The sequence below is a fragment of the Atta colombica genome, unplaced genomic scaffold (assembly GCF_001594045.1).
Source record: "Atta colombica isolate Treedump-2 unplaced genomic scaffold, Acol1.0 scaffold215, whole genome shotgun sequence".
NCBI lineage: Eukaryota > Metazoa > Arthropoda > Insecta > Hymenoptera > Formicidae > Atta > Atta colombica.
This window is the reverse complement of record NW_017259311.1, coordinates 56,093-70,590: the sequence shown is the minus strand read 5'-3', so window position 1 is coordinate 70,590 and position 14,498 is coordinate 56,093. Positions and strand designations below refer to the sequence as shown.

At 30.2% G+C, this 14,498-nt stretch overlaps 2 protein-coding genes across 7 annotated transcripts in view; one reads left to right on the top strand and one right to left on the bottom strand.

The window, feature by feature from the left end:
- Positions 1–744: 744 nt before the first annotated feature.
- Positions 745–14,498, bottom strand: part of LOC108687735 (exonuclease mut-7 homolog) — an 18,729-nt gene continuing 4,975 nt past the window's right edge. Inside the window, exons 1-14 of one of the 4 annotated variants that reach the window (XM_018193657.1) lie at positions 13,366–13,659; positions 5,924–6,081; positions 5,708–5,848; positions 5,142–5,332; positions 4,664–4,902; positions 4,394–4,575; positions 4,109–4,297; positions 3,845–4,042; positions 3,610–3,759; positions 3,129–3,407; positions 2,857–2,960; positions 1,538–2,272; positions 1,286–1,476; positions 745–1,189 (exon numbers count right to left, since the gene is read on the bottom strand). In XM_018193657.1, the coding sequence (XP_018049146.1) occupies positions 805–1,189; positions 1,286–1,476; positions 1,538–2,272; positions 2,857–2,960; positions 3,129–3,407; positions 3,610–3,759; positions 3,845–4,042; positions 4,109–4,297; positions 4,394–4,575; positions 4,664–4,902; positions 5,142–5,332; positions 5,708–5,848; positions 5,924–6,081; positions 13,366–13,376 (3,153 nt within the window). In that variant the 5' untranslated portion in view covers positions 13,377–13,659 and the 3' untranslated portion in view covers positions 745–804. Of the gene's footprint in view, positions 1,190–1,285; positions 1,477–1,537; positions 2,273–2,856; positions 3,006–3,128; positions 3,408–3,609; positions 3,760–3,844; positions 4,043–4,108; positions 4,298–4,393; positions 4,576–4,663; positions 4,903–5,141; positions 5,333–5,707; positions 5,849–5,923; positions 6,082–13,365; positions 13,660–14,498 lie in introns of those variants that run through there. The other 3 variants (XM_018193658.1, XM_018193656.1, XM_018193659.1) reach the window with 3 other exon arrangements.
- Positions 9,822–12,008, top strand: LOC108687739. Of its 3 annotated transcripts, none has more exons than XM_018193670.1 (3): positions 9,822–9,914; positions 11,549–11,675; positions 11,754–12,008. In XM_018193670.1, exons 2-3 carry the CDS (start codon positions 11,588–11,590, stop codon positions 11,939–11,941), a joined length of 276 nt encoding a protein of 91 aa, XP_018049159.1. In that variant the 5' UTR covers positions 9,822–9,914; positions 11,549–11,587; the 3' UTR covers positions 11,942–12,008. The 3 variants fall into 3 exon arrangements, with proteins under 3 accessions (XP_018049159.1, XP_018049158.1, XP_018049156.1); XM_018193669.1 differs by lacking the exon at positions 9,822–9,914 and adding an exon at positions 10,740–10,868; XM_018193667.1 differs by lacking the exon at positions 9,822–9,914 and adding an exon at positions 10,875–11,033.

Sequence of the window (14,498 nt, the reverse complement as noted above, 5' to 3'; positions counted from 1 at the left end):
AAAAAAAAAAAAAAAAAAAGTAATAATATAACGATACAATTATATGTCTATGCCACACATGTGGCCGAGGAGGGGGACGGGTATCTTGAGTAAGCGAGATAATATTGCATATTTATCATTGGCATTATAAATTGTAGGAACAGTTAACGTTTACTCGAAGTTTCGAACTAAGGACGATTTTGATTTTTTATTTGTCTTGCCAGGGCACCTATTATGGAACAAGTCAGAATGAATTCCGATCGACATTATTCCATTTCCTTTAGAAAACACAATAAAAATCTAGAAAAAAATTGAATAACTCCGATCGGTATCAATTCCGAATAATTCGTATAATATGTACCCAGTTCTTTAAGCATGCACCTCTACAGGGAATGAAAGTAACTATTTACTGTAACTGCCGTTACTTAGTTGCTTAGTTACCTTGTTGTAATAACGATTTGATAATATGTTGCGAATTTTTTATGATGTTAATGTAATATGAGAGTTGGAACAGTAGTTACTTATAACGTATGGGAAAAGTTCGTTAGTGAAAAAATAACTCGCAATTTGTAACTCGTTATTTTTTAATGTAACTTGTAATGAGTAACTTTACTCGTTACTTATTACTTTTTTCAATAACGCGTAATGGCAATTTACTTTTCAAAATGACTTCTTGGGGTAACCCCAACGCTTAATTAGTCATTATTCACAGTCATAAAGATTGCAACATCATTATAAAAAATTGTTATTATAAAAAGTAACTGTAAAAGTAACGGAAAAATAACTTACATTCTCTGCAACCTCTATCACATTTAATATCGATACTTATTGTTTAACAATTAAATCTTTGATAACTCCATTAAGAGCTCGCTCCAAATGCGAGCCATCCCAGTAAATCTTTCCACAATGCTCGCAAATGTAAAAAATCTGCACATTTTTCAATACGTTTAGTGGGACTTTATCAATTTGTATTCGCATGTTGTATCTGGTCGTACATGCGTCAATATCAAGAGTATCTATAGACAAACGCCATGTACGGTGTTCGCTATTTGTAAAATGATTATTTGGATTTCGAACTTCATCGAAATCATCATTCAAATCGGAATTATCAGCATCTATTTCTAATGTATTATCAGCATCTGTTTCTAATGTATTATCAGCTCGATTAGGCAATACTCGATAATTGTTTCTTCTTATAATTTTCATGAAGCTAGATTCAAAATAAAATTTTTATTATATGCAATTGAAAAAAAGGAAAGGAAGAAATGTATATAAATAAGTCAATAATTTCAATAAATTAATTCACCTTTGCATAAGACGATCCATTAGCTTCTTTGGAACTTTCACGAATTCATCGAAATTACATATTTGGCATCGGCTGAAAATATCATTCTGTGTTACCACAATACCGAAGTAATTTAAAACTTCACGTAGTTGGTTGTCAGCTGTGTCGGCCATTATTCTGTAGCAATTCTCCAGCGGTAGATACTGCTTAAACTAATAGAGAATATTAAAATAAGATCTAAATTAATGTTAATTATACAAGAACAGATCTTACTTTTTCATAATTCTTGTTACGCGTTAATAGAATCCTATTTTCGCGCATTGCCAATCTCGCGGAATCATCTCCTCCTTGATCAAATAATACATGTATACAATCTATACCACACATGCGCAATTTGCTGCTTAAACCACCCAACATTGAATCGCATACAACGCGCCATGTATGTGCAGGGATTGAATCGCAATTCCGTCGTTGTATGGGCTCAGGTTTATTCGTATTATTTTGTCTATTTGGAGTATTTCGTCTACTTTGAATATCTTCCCATCTATCCTGTTTGTCATATCTATTATAATTATCGCGTCTACCTTGATTACCATCACGTCTACTCTGGGGATCGTATTTATTATGATTATCGTAATTATCATATCTTTTCTGATTGTCGTATCTTCCGTTGGATGTTTGATTCATTCTGACATTTGCGTGTTTATTCTGATTATGATTATCATATCGTCTTTGGTCATCGCGTCTTCTATCATTAACTATTTGGATTATTCTAGTATGCGCACTTCTGTCACGATTATGATTATCATGATTATCATATTTTCTCTGATTTTCGTATCTGTTGTCACTTGATTCACGATATACAGATCTATTTTGATTCTGTTTATTATACCCACATTTAAATGTAGATTTATGTGCTATACCATATTTTGGTGAAGTTCGTACTACATTCATGCGATAATTCTCATTGTCTCTATTAGGTATTGGTGAATTTGAATATGTACATTTCTATAAAATGGTCAATAATGAACTAATATGAGAAATATAATTAAATCAATCTAACATATTCTGTTAACCCTCTATCTGCAATCTGTTTTGGCATAAGCAAACAAAATTTTACTTTTAAATTTCTTCAAAATAAAAAGAACGGCAAAGACTCTAATTCCCCCTTTCTAAAATATCTTGTTAAAAATCTGTAATAATGTTTTAGCCCTGAATTTGTCCACATTTCTTAAAGGCCTACAAAAAAAAAACACCTTGGACTGGACGGAGAGAGTAAAAATATAAAAATATGATTGCAGACGGGGGTTAAAATGTTTATTCTTATACAAAAGAAGATAAAGACAAACATATTGTATATTTAAATAAATCAATTATTTTGTGTCTTTGAAGGATAATATAGCAAAGGAAGAAATAAAGATATACATCTAACAACAAAAATAACGTTTTCCTTCATAATAAAAATAATATTTTCGTCAGATTATATGGAATATTTTTTCATTCATCTTTAAATGAAAAAAATTACCGCTTTTTTTAACTAAAGCGTTATTATGTTATATTCATGTATTAATATAATTTATTGCAACTTATACCTTATGTGCAGTTTTATTCGTATTAGTCTTTGTATGTGCATGCGGAATATGCTGTATTTCAGCGCAAATATCTTCAAACGGTATGGCCATATCTGCTGAATAATCTGCTAGTACATTGTATATTTCCAACAAACAATATGCGTCTAGTGCTGTCACATAATAAACACACACACACACACACACACACACATATATATATATATATATATGTAGTAATGGAAAAGATCATATATTAATCTAATTAAATAGAAGATAAAAAAACAATTACTAACCAGCGTATATTATTTGACTTTCTCTCAATGGTCTCAGTTCCCAATTTGAAAACTGATCAGATTTATCGAGTCTTTGTCCGAAACATAATTCCACAAGTTTACTTAAACTTCTGTTTGTGAAATTTGGATCACCTTTGTATGGGAAAACAAAATTATATTCTTCTACTAATTTTTTCCATAAAAGCATCAAATCAAGATATCCTTGGCCATGTGTTTTAATGGACGATAAGGCAGGTAAACTATTACGTATTACAGTCATATCTTGTGCTATTCCAAAACCTATATGAAAAATTATTATTATATTATTAATATATAATTTCAATATTTCACATTTGCATTATTGAATATGTCATTTGTATCATAAAATTAATTCTATTTCCAAAATAAGTGTAAAATATAAACATACATACATTGTATCAAAGTATGTATGTATTAAAATAAGGTAGACAATATACTATTTTAGATAATTGAAAACACATACCAATCTTGATAATGTCTTTATTTCCGAATAATACAAGACCAAGTTCATTCCAGAGTTCAAATAATTTATCGCCAATAGTAGTTACATCCAGAATGAAGACGTTATCCTCAGTAGCTACTTGCATAAGTGCTAGTTCAGGTTGTTTAGTTCCTGATAAAATATATGCATTTTACTTTAATTAAATTAAAATTATATATTGTTCTGTAACTTATTTACATGTTCAGATTTTAATTACCAAAGCTAGGTTTCCACTCTAAATCAATTCCAACTATATTAACATCCCTCAATCCATTATCAAGAAATTCTTCGAATAATCGTCCATTATCTACTAATTTGATGTTTTCTCTCGGTAATTTTAAAATATGATAATTTATATTATCCTCACTTGGTTCCCAAGTTTTATCTCTACTTGTCGAAGCGCCCTCATTTACCACTGCAAACTATAATATTATAGGTATTTTTCAAAATGCAAATATAAAAATATAGATAAAAGCATTACATGGTGCATTCTGTTCTTCCATATGTACAATAGCCCATGGCCATTCATCTTTAGGTATTTCGTATTCCTTTGCCCAATATAATCCTTCTTGTGCATCATTAGCGTTAATTAACATACTTAGTAACTCTGTTTGTAATTTGGCATCGTTTCCTACTGCTTCTCTTACCATTTCTCTCCAACTGGCAATATCTACATAACAATAAAAAAAATTTTTATTTTTATGTGAGATTAATCTTTCTAAATCGTAATACAGAAAAAGTTATTTATCATAATATAGATAATTACTTAAACTATTATCCACATAGCGCTTATGTATAAGGAATTGCAATGCTCCTTCGTTTCGTTTTGTATTTAAATGAGGGCATACATCGGGTGATAGATTATATTGCTTTATTAAACGTGCAATAAGCTTGGTTATTGGGCGAATTTGTGTCAATGATATCTTAACTTCTGGTATATCATTTGTACTGAAAAAATTCACTTTAGTAAAAATCTCCATTATATAACAATTGTCATTAGATTTGGATGTTTAATAAAAATGAATATATTACTTACTAAACAAATTGTTCCAATATAATCTGTACGTTTTTTCCTGGTGCTATTAAATTGTCTAAATAAGTTGTTAAAGATTTTTGAACCTCTGGACAGCCTGTTAAAAATTTGTCAACTATTTGTAATTTATTTTGTAGTATAAGAGGTAGTAATAATATTTGTGGATCCATAAAATGACTTTGCAATTGTAGCATTGCTATATATTGTGCAGCTTCCTTATATTCTTTTTCTTGTATTATATCCTGAAAAAGTATATGTATGTAAATATATGTATACACATATCAGGATTGGAAAAAAGTAACATGTCATTTTTTCAAATTATTTACTATAAAAAGTAATGGCAAAATAAGGGAAAAGTAAAAAAGTAAAAAAAGTTGCTCAAACCTTGACACACACACACACACACACACACACACACACACATACACACACACATATGTACATAAGTACAAAACAGATTGTTATATTTCTAGCAACACACCTCTATTGTATGTAGGAATATATCTTTATGTTCTACAAAATCATATATAACTGATATCTTTTCCATTAACACCATCTGTTTCATATGTTTCTGTCTTACTAATTTAAATGCTGCTAGTTTCAAATCAGGGACAAGAAATTCTTTGTATCCTTCTTTCCTTTCTTCTATCCAATTTGAAAACTCTTCTATCACTGAAATATAATCGAAATTACAAGAAGCCTATGACTTTAAAGAGATTAGAATTGAAGAATTATCTATTACATATATCTTTCTATTTCAAAATATTGTTTAACAATTATAAGAAATTACTTCCATAAATTATCAACATTGAGAAATATGTTATCTTAATTTTTATATGTAGAAACAAAAATGAAAATTTATTTTGATTAGTTTATATATATTTTTTTTCATATAATTAACAAAGTCCTTAGAAATGTATGTTCCTAATATAAATTATTACATAGTATTTCTTGTATGTTAGCCAAGTTAATAAATTACAAAAATTATAACAGTTACATATCATATATTATATAAACATATTTTATATAAAAAGGAAAAAAATAAACCTGCAAATGCAAGTGACTTGCTGTTTGTCATGTGATCAAAATCCGAAACGTTGACCATAATTCTTAACGTGCTAAGATATGGATTTGGAGCTGTCTCGAAGTAATCCGTCAATGTTTTGCTGACACCATCGCATTTTTTCCCTACGATTGATATGATTGCACATTTAATGTACGCGATCGAGTGACAAAACGAAGGAGATAAAATTAAATGCTTACACAGCGTCCACATTCGATGTAGAGTATCGAGCCATATCTTCGTGGCTTCATCAATAAAAGAGAAGAACAACAAATCCATATCAATCTTCTGATGTCGGCTCATCACTTGGAAATTCTTGACGATTTTGAATTTCGTCCGTCGTTGACCAATATGTCGGCTGTCGAGAATATAGCAAATTCGGATATTCTCGTCTTGGAAACACTCCAAAAGTCGACAATAGAGAATATCATGGAAGAACACGGATAATCGTAATATAAGAAACAAGAAAATAACAAAGATATGATACTCATTGATGCTACGTCGCAATATCGACGTAAGAAAAAAATGTTGGCCGAGACTCTTTACCCACCCATGTTCGTACTCTATCGTATCGTATCGTATCGTAGTACATACATACAGTATCGTATTCACTGAAGTTTGCGCCACTTTACGCTAGTGTTGTTCTCAAAGGCCTAGTACCCTAATTTACATTGATCTCATTTGATACTCGTACCAACTAGTAACTTTCTTAAACCGATGACACATGATGTTTGTTTTCCTGCTTAATATTAATTTCGTTGTATGACAAAGATCTCTATTCCACCGAGGGTTTTAAGAAGCTTTATATTGGCCGTTTTTAGCTTTATAAGCCCGGATCTGCAATAGATTTTTAAGTCTTAAGCCTAAGAAATGGACGAATCATAGTCGATTATTCTTCTCGCATTCGATTGTAATTGTCAGTTTCTTAAGATACCTTTTCATGCTGACATTCGATGCTCATTTTCAATGTTAAAATAAGTCGTGATAGAAATTGACGAATATCAATTTTGCGTGATTGAGCATGAAAAAACACTTTTACAGCTTGGCCCTTCTACTTTAGTTATTAGTCATAAATCAGAAATCAGAAGCTAAAAATTGACAACTGTGATACACATTCTATAATAAGTAAGTAAATAATCATAAATCAGAAATTAGAAACTGGAAATTGATCAATCACAGTTGTCAATTTCCAATTTCTAACTTTTGCTTTATGATTAATGGCTTATTGTAGAATGGCCATGATTGGTCAATTTTTAACTTCTGATTTTTGATTTATGACTAATGACTTATTGTAGAAGGTCCATAGGCTTAAAACACCTGTTGTTGAACCGGGCTAACCGTATGCTGTAATCTGTAAAAATTAATTATCTTCAAATATTCTCTTCTTACTGTTGAATGAGAGGGCATACTTGATTGAGTCAATTCTTACAGATTACAGCGTATAGCACACAGTTATAGCCAATATAAACTTTCCCTGGGCCTTCTACAATAATTCATAAATCAGACGCCAGAAGTAAAAATTGACGGTTATGATTGGTCAGTTTTTAGCTTCTGATTTCTCATTATGTAATGGCTTATTGTAGAAGGCTCATAAGACTTGTTTTACAATACGGTAAAGCGATAAGTCGTAAGAAATTAACCAATCTTATAGCCATTCTACATTGGTCGTATCATAGATATCGCAAGTCACAAACTTGTTGCTTTAGCCAATCCAATGCTTCAATTTTGAAATTGCATGATGCTTACGACACTTCCAACGCTACGATATGACCAATGTAGAATGGCCTATAGTCGATTATTCTTCTCATACTTAACTGTGATTGACCAATTTCTTACACGGGTTACGATTTGTGACTCAATTATAAAACAGGCATAAGGGCCGTAGACAACATTTTTGGGTATGTAAATTTTCACGAAACTTTTATTTTTTTCACTTTTTGTACGTACCAATCTCACGTAAAAAGTTTCACTTTCAAACGATATCAAACTTAATAATTATGTAAGAAAATTATGAGAAAGTGAAATCAGATGTAAGGAAATTACGAGAAAGTGAGATCATAACTCGAATTTATTAACTCGTTTCTCTTAAATTTACGAATTTAACAATGTTCACGGGTGTATGTATATATAGATATGAATATACGTATGTATTTTGATAGGAAATCACATTGTTCTCATTATTTGTCATTCCTTATACATATAATCAAGAATAACAATGAATGTAACAAAAACAAAAGGAAATGCTGTTAGATAATGTCAAAAAATTTGGATATTGTGCGAAGAGTGTCGCGAAATTCTCAGAGCCGTATAGAACTGGTAAAAATATGTTATTTCATTTGTTTTTGATTGTATGTAGTAAAAAGACAATATGTATTTAAAACTTGTAGAAAAATGTATGGGAGAACATAGCACAAACTCTAAATTGTTCTGGATTGGGGCCGGAGAAATCTTCATCTGAATGGAAAAAGGTTATTTTTTAACCTGCTTCATAAATTTCAATTTTTTATTATAATTCTCATTTTTAAATTTTCATGCATTTACTTTTATCTTTTACTCATATATTTAATTTAACATCACGCAAATGTTTTCTTAATATGCGAAGTTTTCGCCTCTCAACATGTTCTGCATGCTCTTCCTCTTCGTTTGCACCATTTATGGCGAGAAACCACGCAATTTCAAATAGATATTCAAATATGTTGATATTTGTCGAGAACGAGAGAGTTCTGATGCAGTCTAATGCAGGAACAGAAAACAGATCAAAAGATCGAAAAACAAGCTAATTTACATCAATTTAAAAAATAACTAGAATTTTACATTTTAGGCATTTCATTACTTGCCGAAAAATTTCCCGTGAACTTGCGCATGTGCGAAATAAATAAGTTGTCCAGTAATGCCATCTAAACTTCTATCTCACTTCTTCCTTTTTCTGTTCTCTTTTTCAGAGCATTTAAATACTGTTTCCTTTTAATGATTTAAGTACATTGTTTGTTTTCCAGCTGAATTATTTTCGTTTTAGTTAGAAAATCTACGTTTTGTGTAGTACAATTTTAATAATTTACTAAAACACAAGCAATCTAGCAGCGTGTGCTGCAGTCGTTAATTAAAATATTTTTACAGTATAATATTTGTATCATACAACATTTATATATTTCACATTTAATATTTATATATTTCTATTAGTTTTATTATAGTTAGTTTTAGATTAAACTTTGATGTACAAACGACCTAGAGAGAGAGAGAGAGAGAGAGAGAGAGAGAGAGAGAGAGAGAGAGAGAGAAAGAGCGCGTGGCAAAATAAAGAGCAACTGAGAAAAAAATTCAGATGGTGCTACTGGGAGCTTACTTATTTCGCACCTGCGCACTCCATTTTGGAAAAGACTAACATCAAAGGTGCAGAGAGTTGCGCTACTGTATATACTGTGCTTTTTGTGTATTCATTCCTAGGAAAAATTTTAATTGATACTCTCTGTTGCCCGGATCTATAATAGATTTTTAAGCTTTAAGCCATAAGAAATGGACGAATCACAATTCATTATTCTTCTGGCATTTGGTAATTGGCTATAATTGGCCAGTTTCTTAACGGCTTAAGACTTAATTCTCGTATTCATAGTCAAGCCTTATATTTAAGACTTCCTTAAATTTATCTTTAGATACTCTACGAATTATTTCATTGGCTGCTGAGCATCTAAAGATAAATTTAAGGGAGTCTTAAGTACAAGGTCTGACTATGAATACGGACATAAAACATCTATTGTAGTTCCGAACTAATGCCTATTACACACTGGACACGGTGAGCGTTGAGCAATGTCCAATTAAACCTTTGCTTTTTCTCACATGATAATTTAAAACAGAATTCTCATTGGATATCGCTCATCCACTCGTTACGTCCAGTGTGCAGCAGGCATAAAAGTTATATATTATCGGAGAGGGCAAAGATTTAGAAAGAGACACCATGTTCTCCCTTCCATGGTGGAATTGACCAATCGCATTGGTCATGTGATGAAATTGTTCAAACGTGATTTGTTATTCTTTCTCTGTCTGAAATTTCGGATCGATTTCTAGCATCGTGTATACGAGGCTTTAGAAATTAGACCCCGCTGACTCGCTCGAGAACTCGATTGACGACTATTCATGTTCATATCATATAGGAATATTACTTATACGTCTGATCCTTTGTATGAAGTAATCTGGGTAATAATTATTTAATTCAGGGTATCAATCGTGAAACTTTATTCCTAGGATGAAAAGTGAAAGGTGAAAATTTTCACCATTGAAGTTAATGGAGATTTTTCACTTTTTATCCTAAGAAAAAAATGTCACGATTAATACTCAGCATACAGAATCATAAAATTGGATAAAAAATATATCATTTGACGTGTTTTTTTGTGAAATGAATGAATCCGATAGAAAAGTTTCGCTCTATCATGTCAACCAAGATATAAATCATTAAAATTAACGATTCTTCAGGTTAGGAAATCTGTTACAGCCACAAAAAAGGCCCTCCTCTGTTCTTGCTATGTGTGAAAAGTTGTAAACTCTTTTGGAATCATTCATGGGTTTTCCACTTTACACACTAAGCGAGATTTAATTAAAAAAAAAATTGACTTTGATTTGATAGACGGGAGAGCGAAGCGAGAATCTTTCTATCCTTGACCTTGACATGTACATGCTTTGTACTTTGCGATTTGCGGAGAATTCCATTCCTCTCTCCCTCCCCCCCTTCCCCGTCTAGCCCGCGGCGTGGGGAGAGAAAAGGAATTCTCCGCTATCAGAGCCATCAGATCAGTGTTCTTAGACGGGTTTCAGACGCATGCGCGTCAATGTAACTTTAGAAACGTATCGGTCATTAGTAAATAGCAGATTATTAGTCGCCTATGTAAAATTTTTTTCAAAAATGTTGAAAATTTTAATATATTTTACATATTTTACATATGTATACATATATAAATATATATAATATATTTTTATATATGTATACATATGAAAAATATATTAAAATTTTCAATATTTTCAACCTTAAGCGACTAATAATCTATTTACTAGTGACTGTTACTGAAGCTTTGGACGCGCATGCGTCTGAAATCCGGTCCGTCTAACACACTGCATCAGATGATCAGAGAATGAGAGAAGGTCAGAAGGATCCAGGCAGGTCTTGGTCTTCTTTTTCATTAGACAGTTTTCCTAACCTGAATAGTTGTCAACTTTAATGATTAATCTCGGTTCGCGGGACAGAACAACACTTCTTTCTGTCAGATTCTTTCGTTTCATGCAAAACTGCATCGATTGAAATCGAATTTCATCAAAATTGAAGTAAATAGGAATATTATAAATAATTATCGAATTTATATCTGTTCATTACCAGATAATGGGTATTCCAACAAGGCCACAGTCGGACATAGTGTAACACAGTGAATCATTATATCCTTGTTGTTTGCCTACAAGGAACTATTTGCTTGTTTATATGTGTGCACAGTGTCTGACTATGTCTTTGCTGGGAAACATCTAATTAAGAATATAATTAAAAATAATAATTAATTTTTAATTATTTTTTAAAATGCTGAGAGAAATAAACAAAATTTAATTAATATGATTATTAATCATTGTGATAATCTTGAATTGACTGTGTTATTTGGCAGTTATTATATTTATATCTTTACATTTTATTAATTTAATATTAAACTTAAACGGAAATGATAAATTTTTATAAACAGAACTGTCTATAAGATAAATTTTTTGAAAATGATTTATTTTTTACCTTTACAAAACTTTTAATCTACGTAAATTTTATAACCAAATTAATCCAGAACGAATCACACCATTTTCAGATTAACAGTTATTAGTTATCACTATATTCTTTTTTAAAAATGGCTACTATTGATGACACAATAAAAGATCAAACTTTGTCAGAGCGATTGTTAGAGAAAGGACAAAAATCACCATTTCTTATTGCAAGTATGTGAGCTTTTTTAAAACATCTAAGATGTATATATTTATCATTAATATCTAATGCATGTATTGCTTTTTAAATAGGTTTAATAAGTTTAGCTGGTATCTGTGGCTATGGTTTTTATGGTTTCAAGAAGAAAAAAATATCTACACAATTATATTTAATACAACTCCGAGTGGCTGCCCAAGGAACAGCAGTAGTTTGCTTGACAATAGGAATGGTATATCACATGATAAAGAAGCATATCTTGCATGATGAAAAAAAATCATAATGCTTAATATTAGATTAATAGCTTAATTGTTTAATAAAATAGGAATTAGAAAAAAGAATTATAAAAAGTATATTGTCATTATTTATTTAAAAATATATGTAATTAGTTTATTACATGCTTTTTCCGATTTAAATTATATTTCTAATAACATTATTAATTTTATTCTTATTAGCTAATAATAATAAAATATATATATTAATGTTTATTAGCGATCATCAGTTACTGCAATACACTGGATATACATCCAATAGATATTTGTAATCTTTAATCACTGTCCCCGATAAAATTTGACTTTTTACTTGTCACACCCCTGATGAAAATTTTTTCCTAAATTGTAATGAATAATGATGAAATATTACTGAATTTCGTATTGAATTCTATATTAATTGATCCACTTTCAGCATTGTTTCATTCGATTTCTTACATTTAAATTAATATATGAAATATTTTGTGTAGGCATCAATTATGTGATAACATGTAGATTATGTTTACATGTTAGTGATATTTAATAAGTATTTCATATTTATTTATTTCATTTCTTTTAAAAGAAAAATGAAGAACTTTGTGAAAAATGACTGTTGTTTTGTGGAATTGATATAAGGATATTCAAATCAATTTTACTTTAATCTCACATTGCATTCTTATATTAAAGTTCATTTTAACACTAATTTATTAATACAATAGATGTAGTCAGTTTTTCATTTTGTCTAGATACATAACCTAAAACCTCTGAAATTAACAATTTAAGCAGAGCCATAGTATAAGGCGTATAAGGGACTGCGCACAAGGAATAGAAAACAGGAAACAGGGAAAGATTTCAACCTATCAGAAATTGTGTATTTCACAATACATGATTTATGATAGGTTCCCAGCAAATGAGAATGAATTGAAATGAATTGAAATGAATTGGTTCAGATTTTTAAAAATATTGATTCACGAATGTTAAAATGAATGCTTTTCAATATATTCATTTGAATGTATTTTATTCATTTATTTAAGAATTGCATGGAGTATATCTCTATGCCTGTCAATCTAAAAATAATATTAACTTTTTCTGTGCACACAAATACATTGTGAATACTGTTCAATTCAAAATTTTGAATTTTAATTAATTCTATTCTAATTAAATCCAATTGAATACAATTAAATCCAAAAAAAGTATTCACTATTTAAAATACGCATACGGATAGAAAAAAATTTCAATTCATTTTAATCCATTCTCATTTGCTGAATTGAAATTCTTAATATTGTATTTCTTATTCTCTATTCCTTGTTCCCTATTCCTTTCATTATAGGGCGCAGCCTCTAAGAATATAAGGTAATCCATTTTCAAAGATGCGCAGTCGTGCATCCTTAAAAATGGCGGCTGCTCTTTGACCAATCAAAACGTTGCTTGAAAATATAAAAAGGAATCTGATTGTTACCTTGTGTACATTCCACTAATTTTGGACAAGCATTTGATTGGTGGTTCTGATTCAGTCTGTCGTTATGTGCTTATAGCAACTGCGTAACGTTGTAGAATACAGAGGCTGGGCCTCTGAAGCCGGAATTCATAGTCATGCCTCAAGTTTCAAATCTCTTTCCCAATCTCAAATCTTCAAATTTCATATCTCAAATCTCGAATCTAAATTCAGTGCTAGTGGCTATATAATCATCAAATTCAATTCTTCAACTGTGACAAAATAAATTATAACATATGAATTTTACTTGTAATATAATATTATTTTTTATTTGCACAATTTTGCTTGACCATTGCTACTTTTATATGAGTATTCGATTATTATCATATTGTACTAAAGAAGACCAAACAAAATGATCGTCTACTAATTGTAAGTTATGTACGTACATTAGATAAGAATAAATGATACAAAATTTTTTACTCACCTACATCCGCATTGGCTATTTTCTTTTCTCCCCCCCCCCTTTCTAAAATTTCATTAAAAATTCTGAGCCTTAATTAGTTCTAGTAATAAAATATATTAATAATTCTATACATACATAACAAAATAATAGGATTGGGAAGTAAAACGTTTTTTTCGTTATTTTTTTCAGTAGATAACGAATGAGTAACAGCGTTACATTTGAATAACGATTTGACTTGTTACTTTTATCATTATTTTATTAGGCGAAATTTAATCGCTCTAAGGGAGAAGATGGGATGGACCTCGCTTTCATGCAGAAAGTTGCCCTTATGTCGGTCTGTACCTTATATCTCCTCCCGTGCTTAAAATCATCCACTTTTCATGTAAAGCGGGGAAATATCAACTTTGATTGTTATGATAACTTTTTAATGAATAACGAGTGACGGCTAAAATAAAAAGACGGCTTCTGTTGGAAATCACTCAGGGTCATGATTTAGACAATACATTGGAATAGGCTCTCCTATTCTAAATAATTATCATTTAATTTATTACGAGATAAAATATCTCGTAAAATATTGGTTTTTCAATATCTCTATCTTAATATTTTTACATGCAAAATAATAATTGGAGGAACCAAATTATATAAAAAAATCATAATAAAAATTATATATAAAAATCATAAATATAATTATATT

Coding starts and splice junctions, on each gene's coding strand:
- LOC108687739 (XM_018193670.1), top strand. CDS start 11,588: ATGGCTACTATTGATGACACAATAAAAGATCAAACTTTGTCAGAGCGA. Junction 11,676..11,753: donor ATCACCATTTCTTATTGCAA/GTATGTGAGCTT, acceptor CTTTTTAAATAG/GTTTAATAAGTTTAGCTGGT.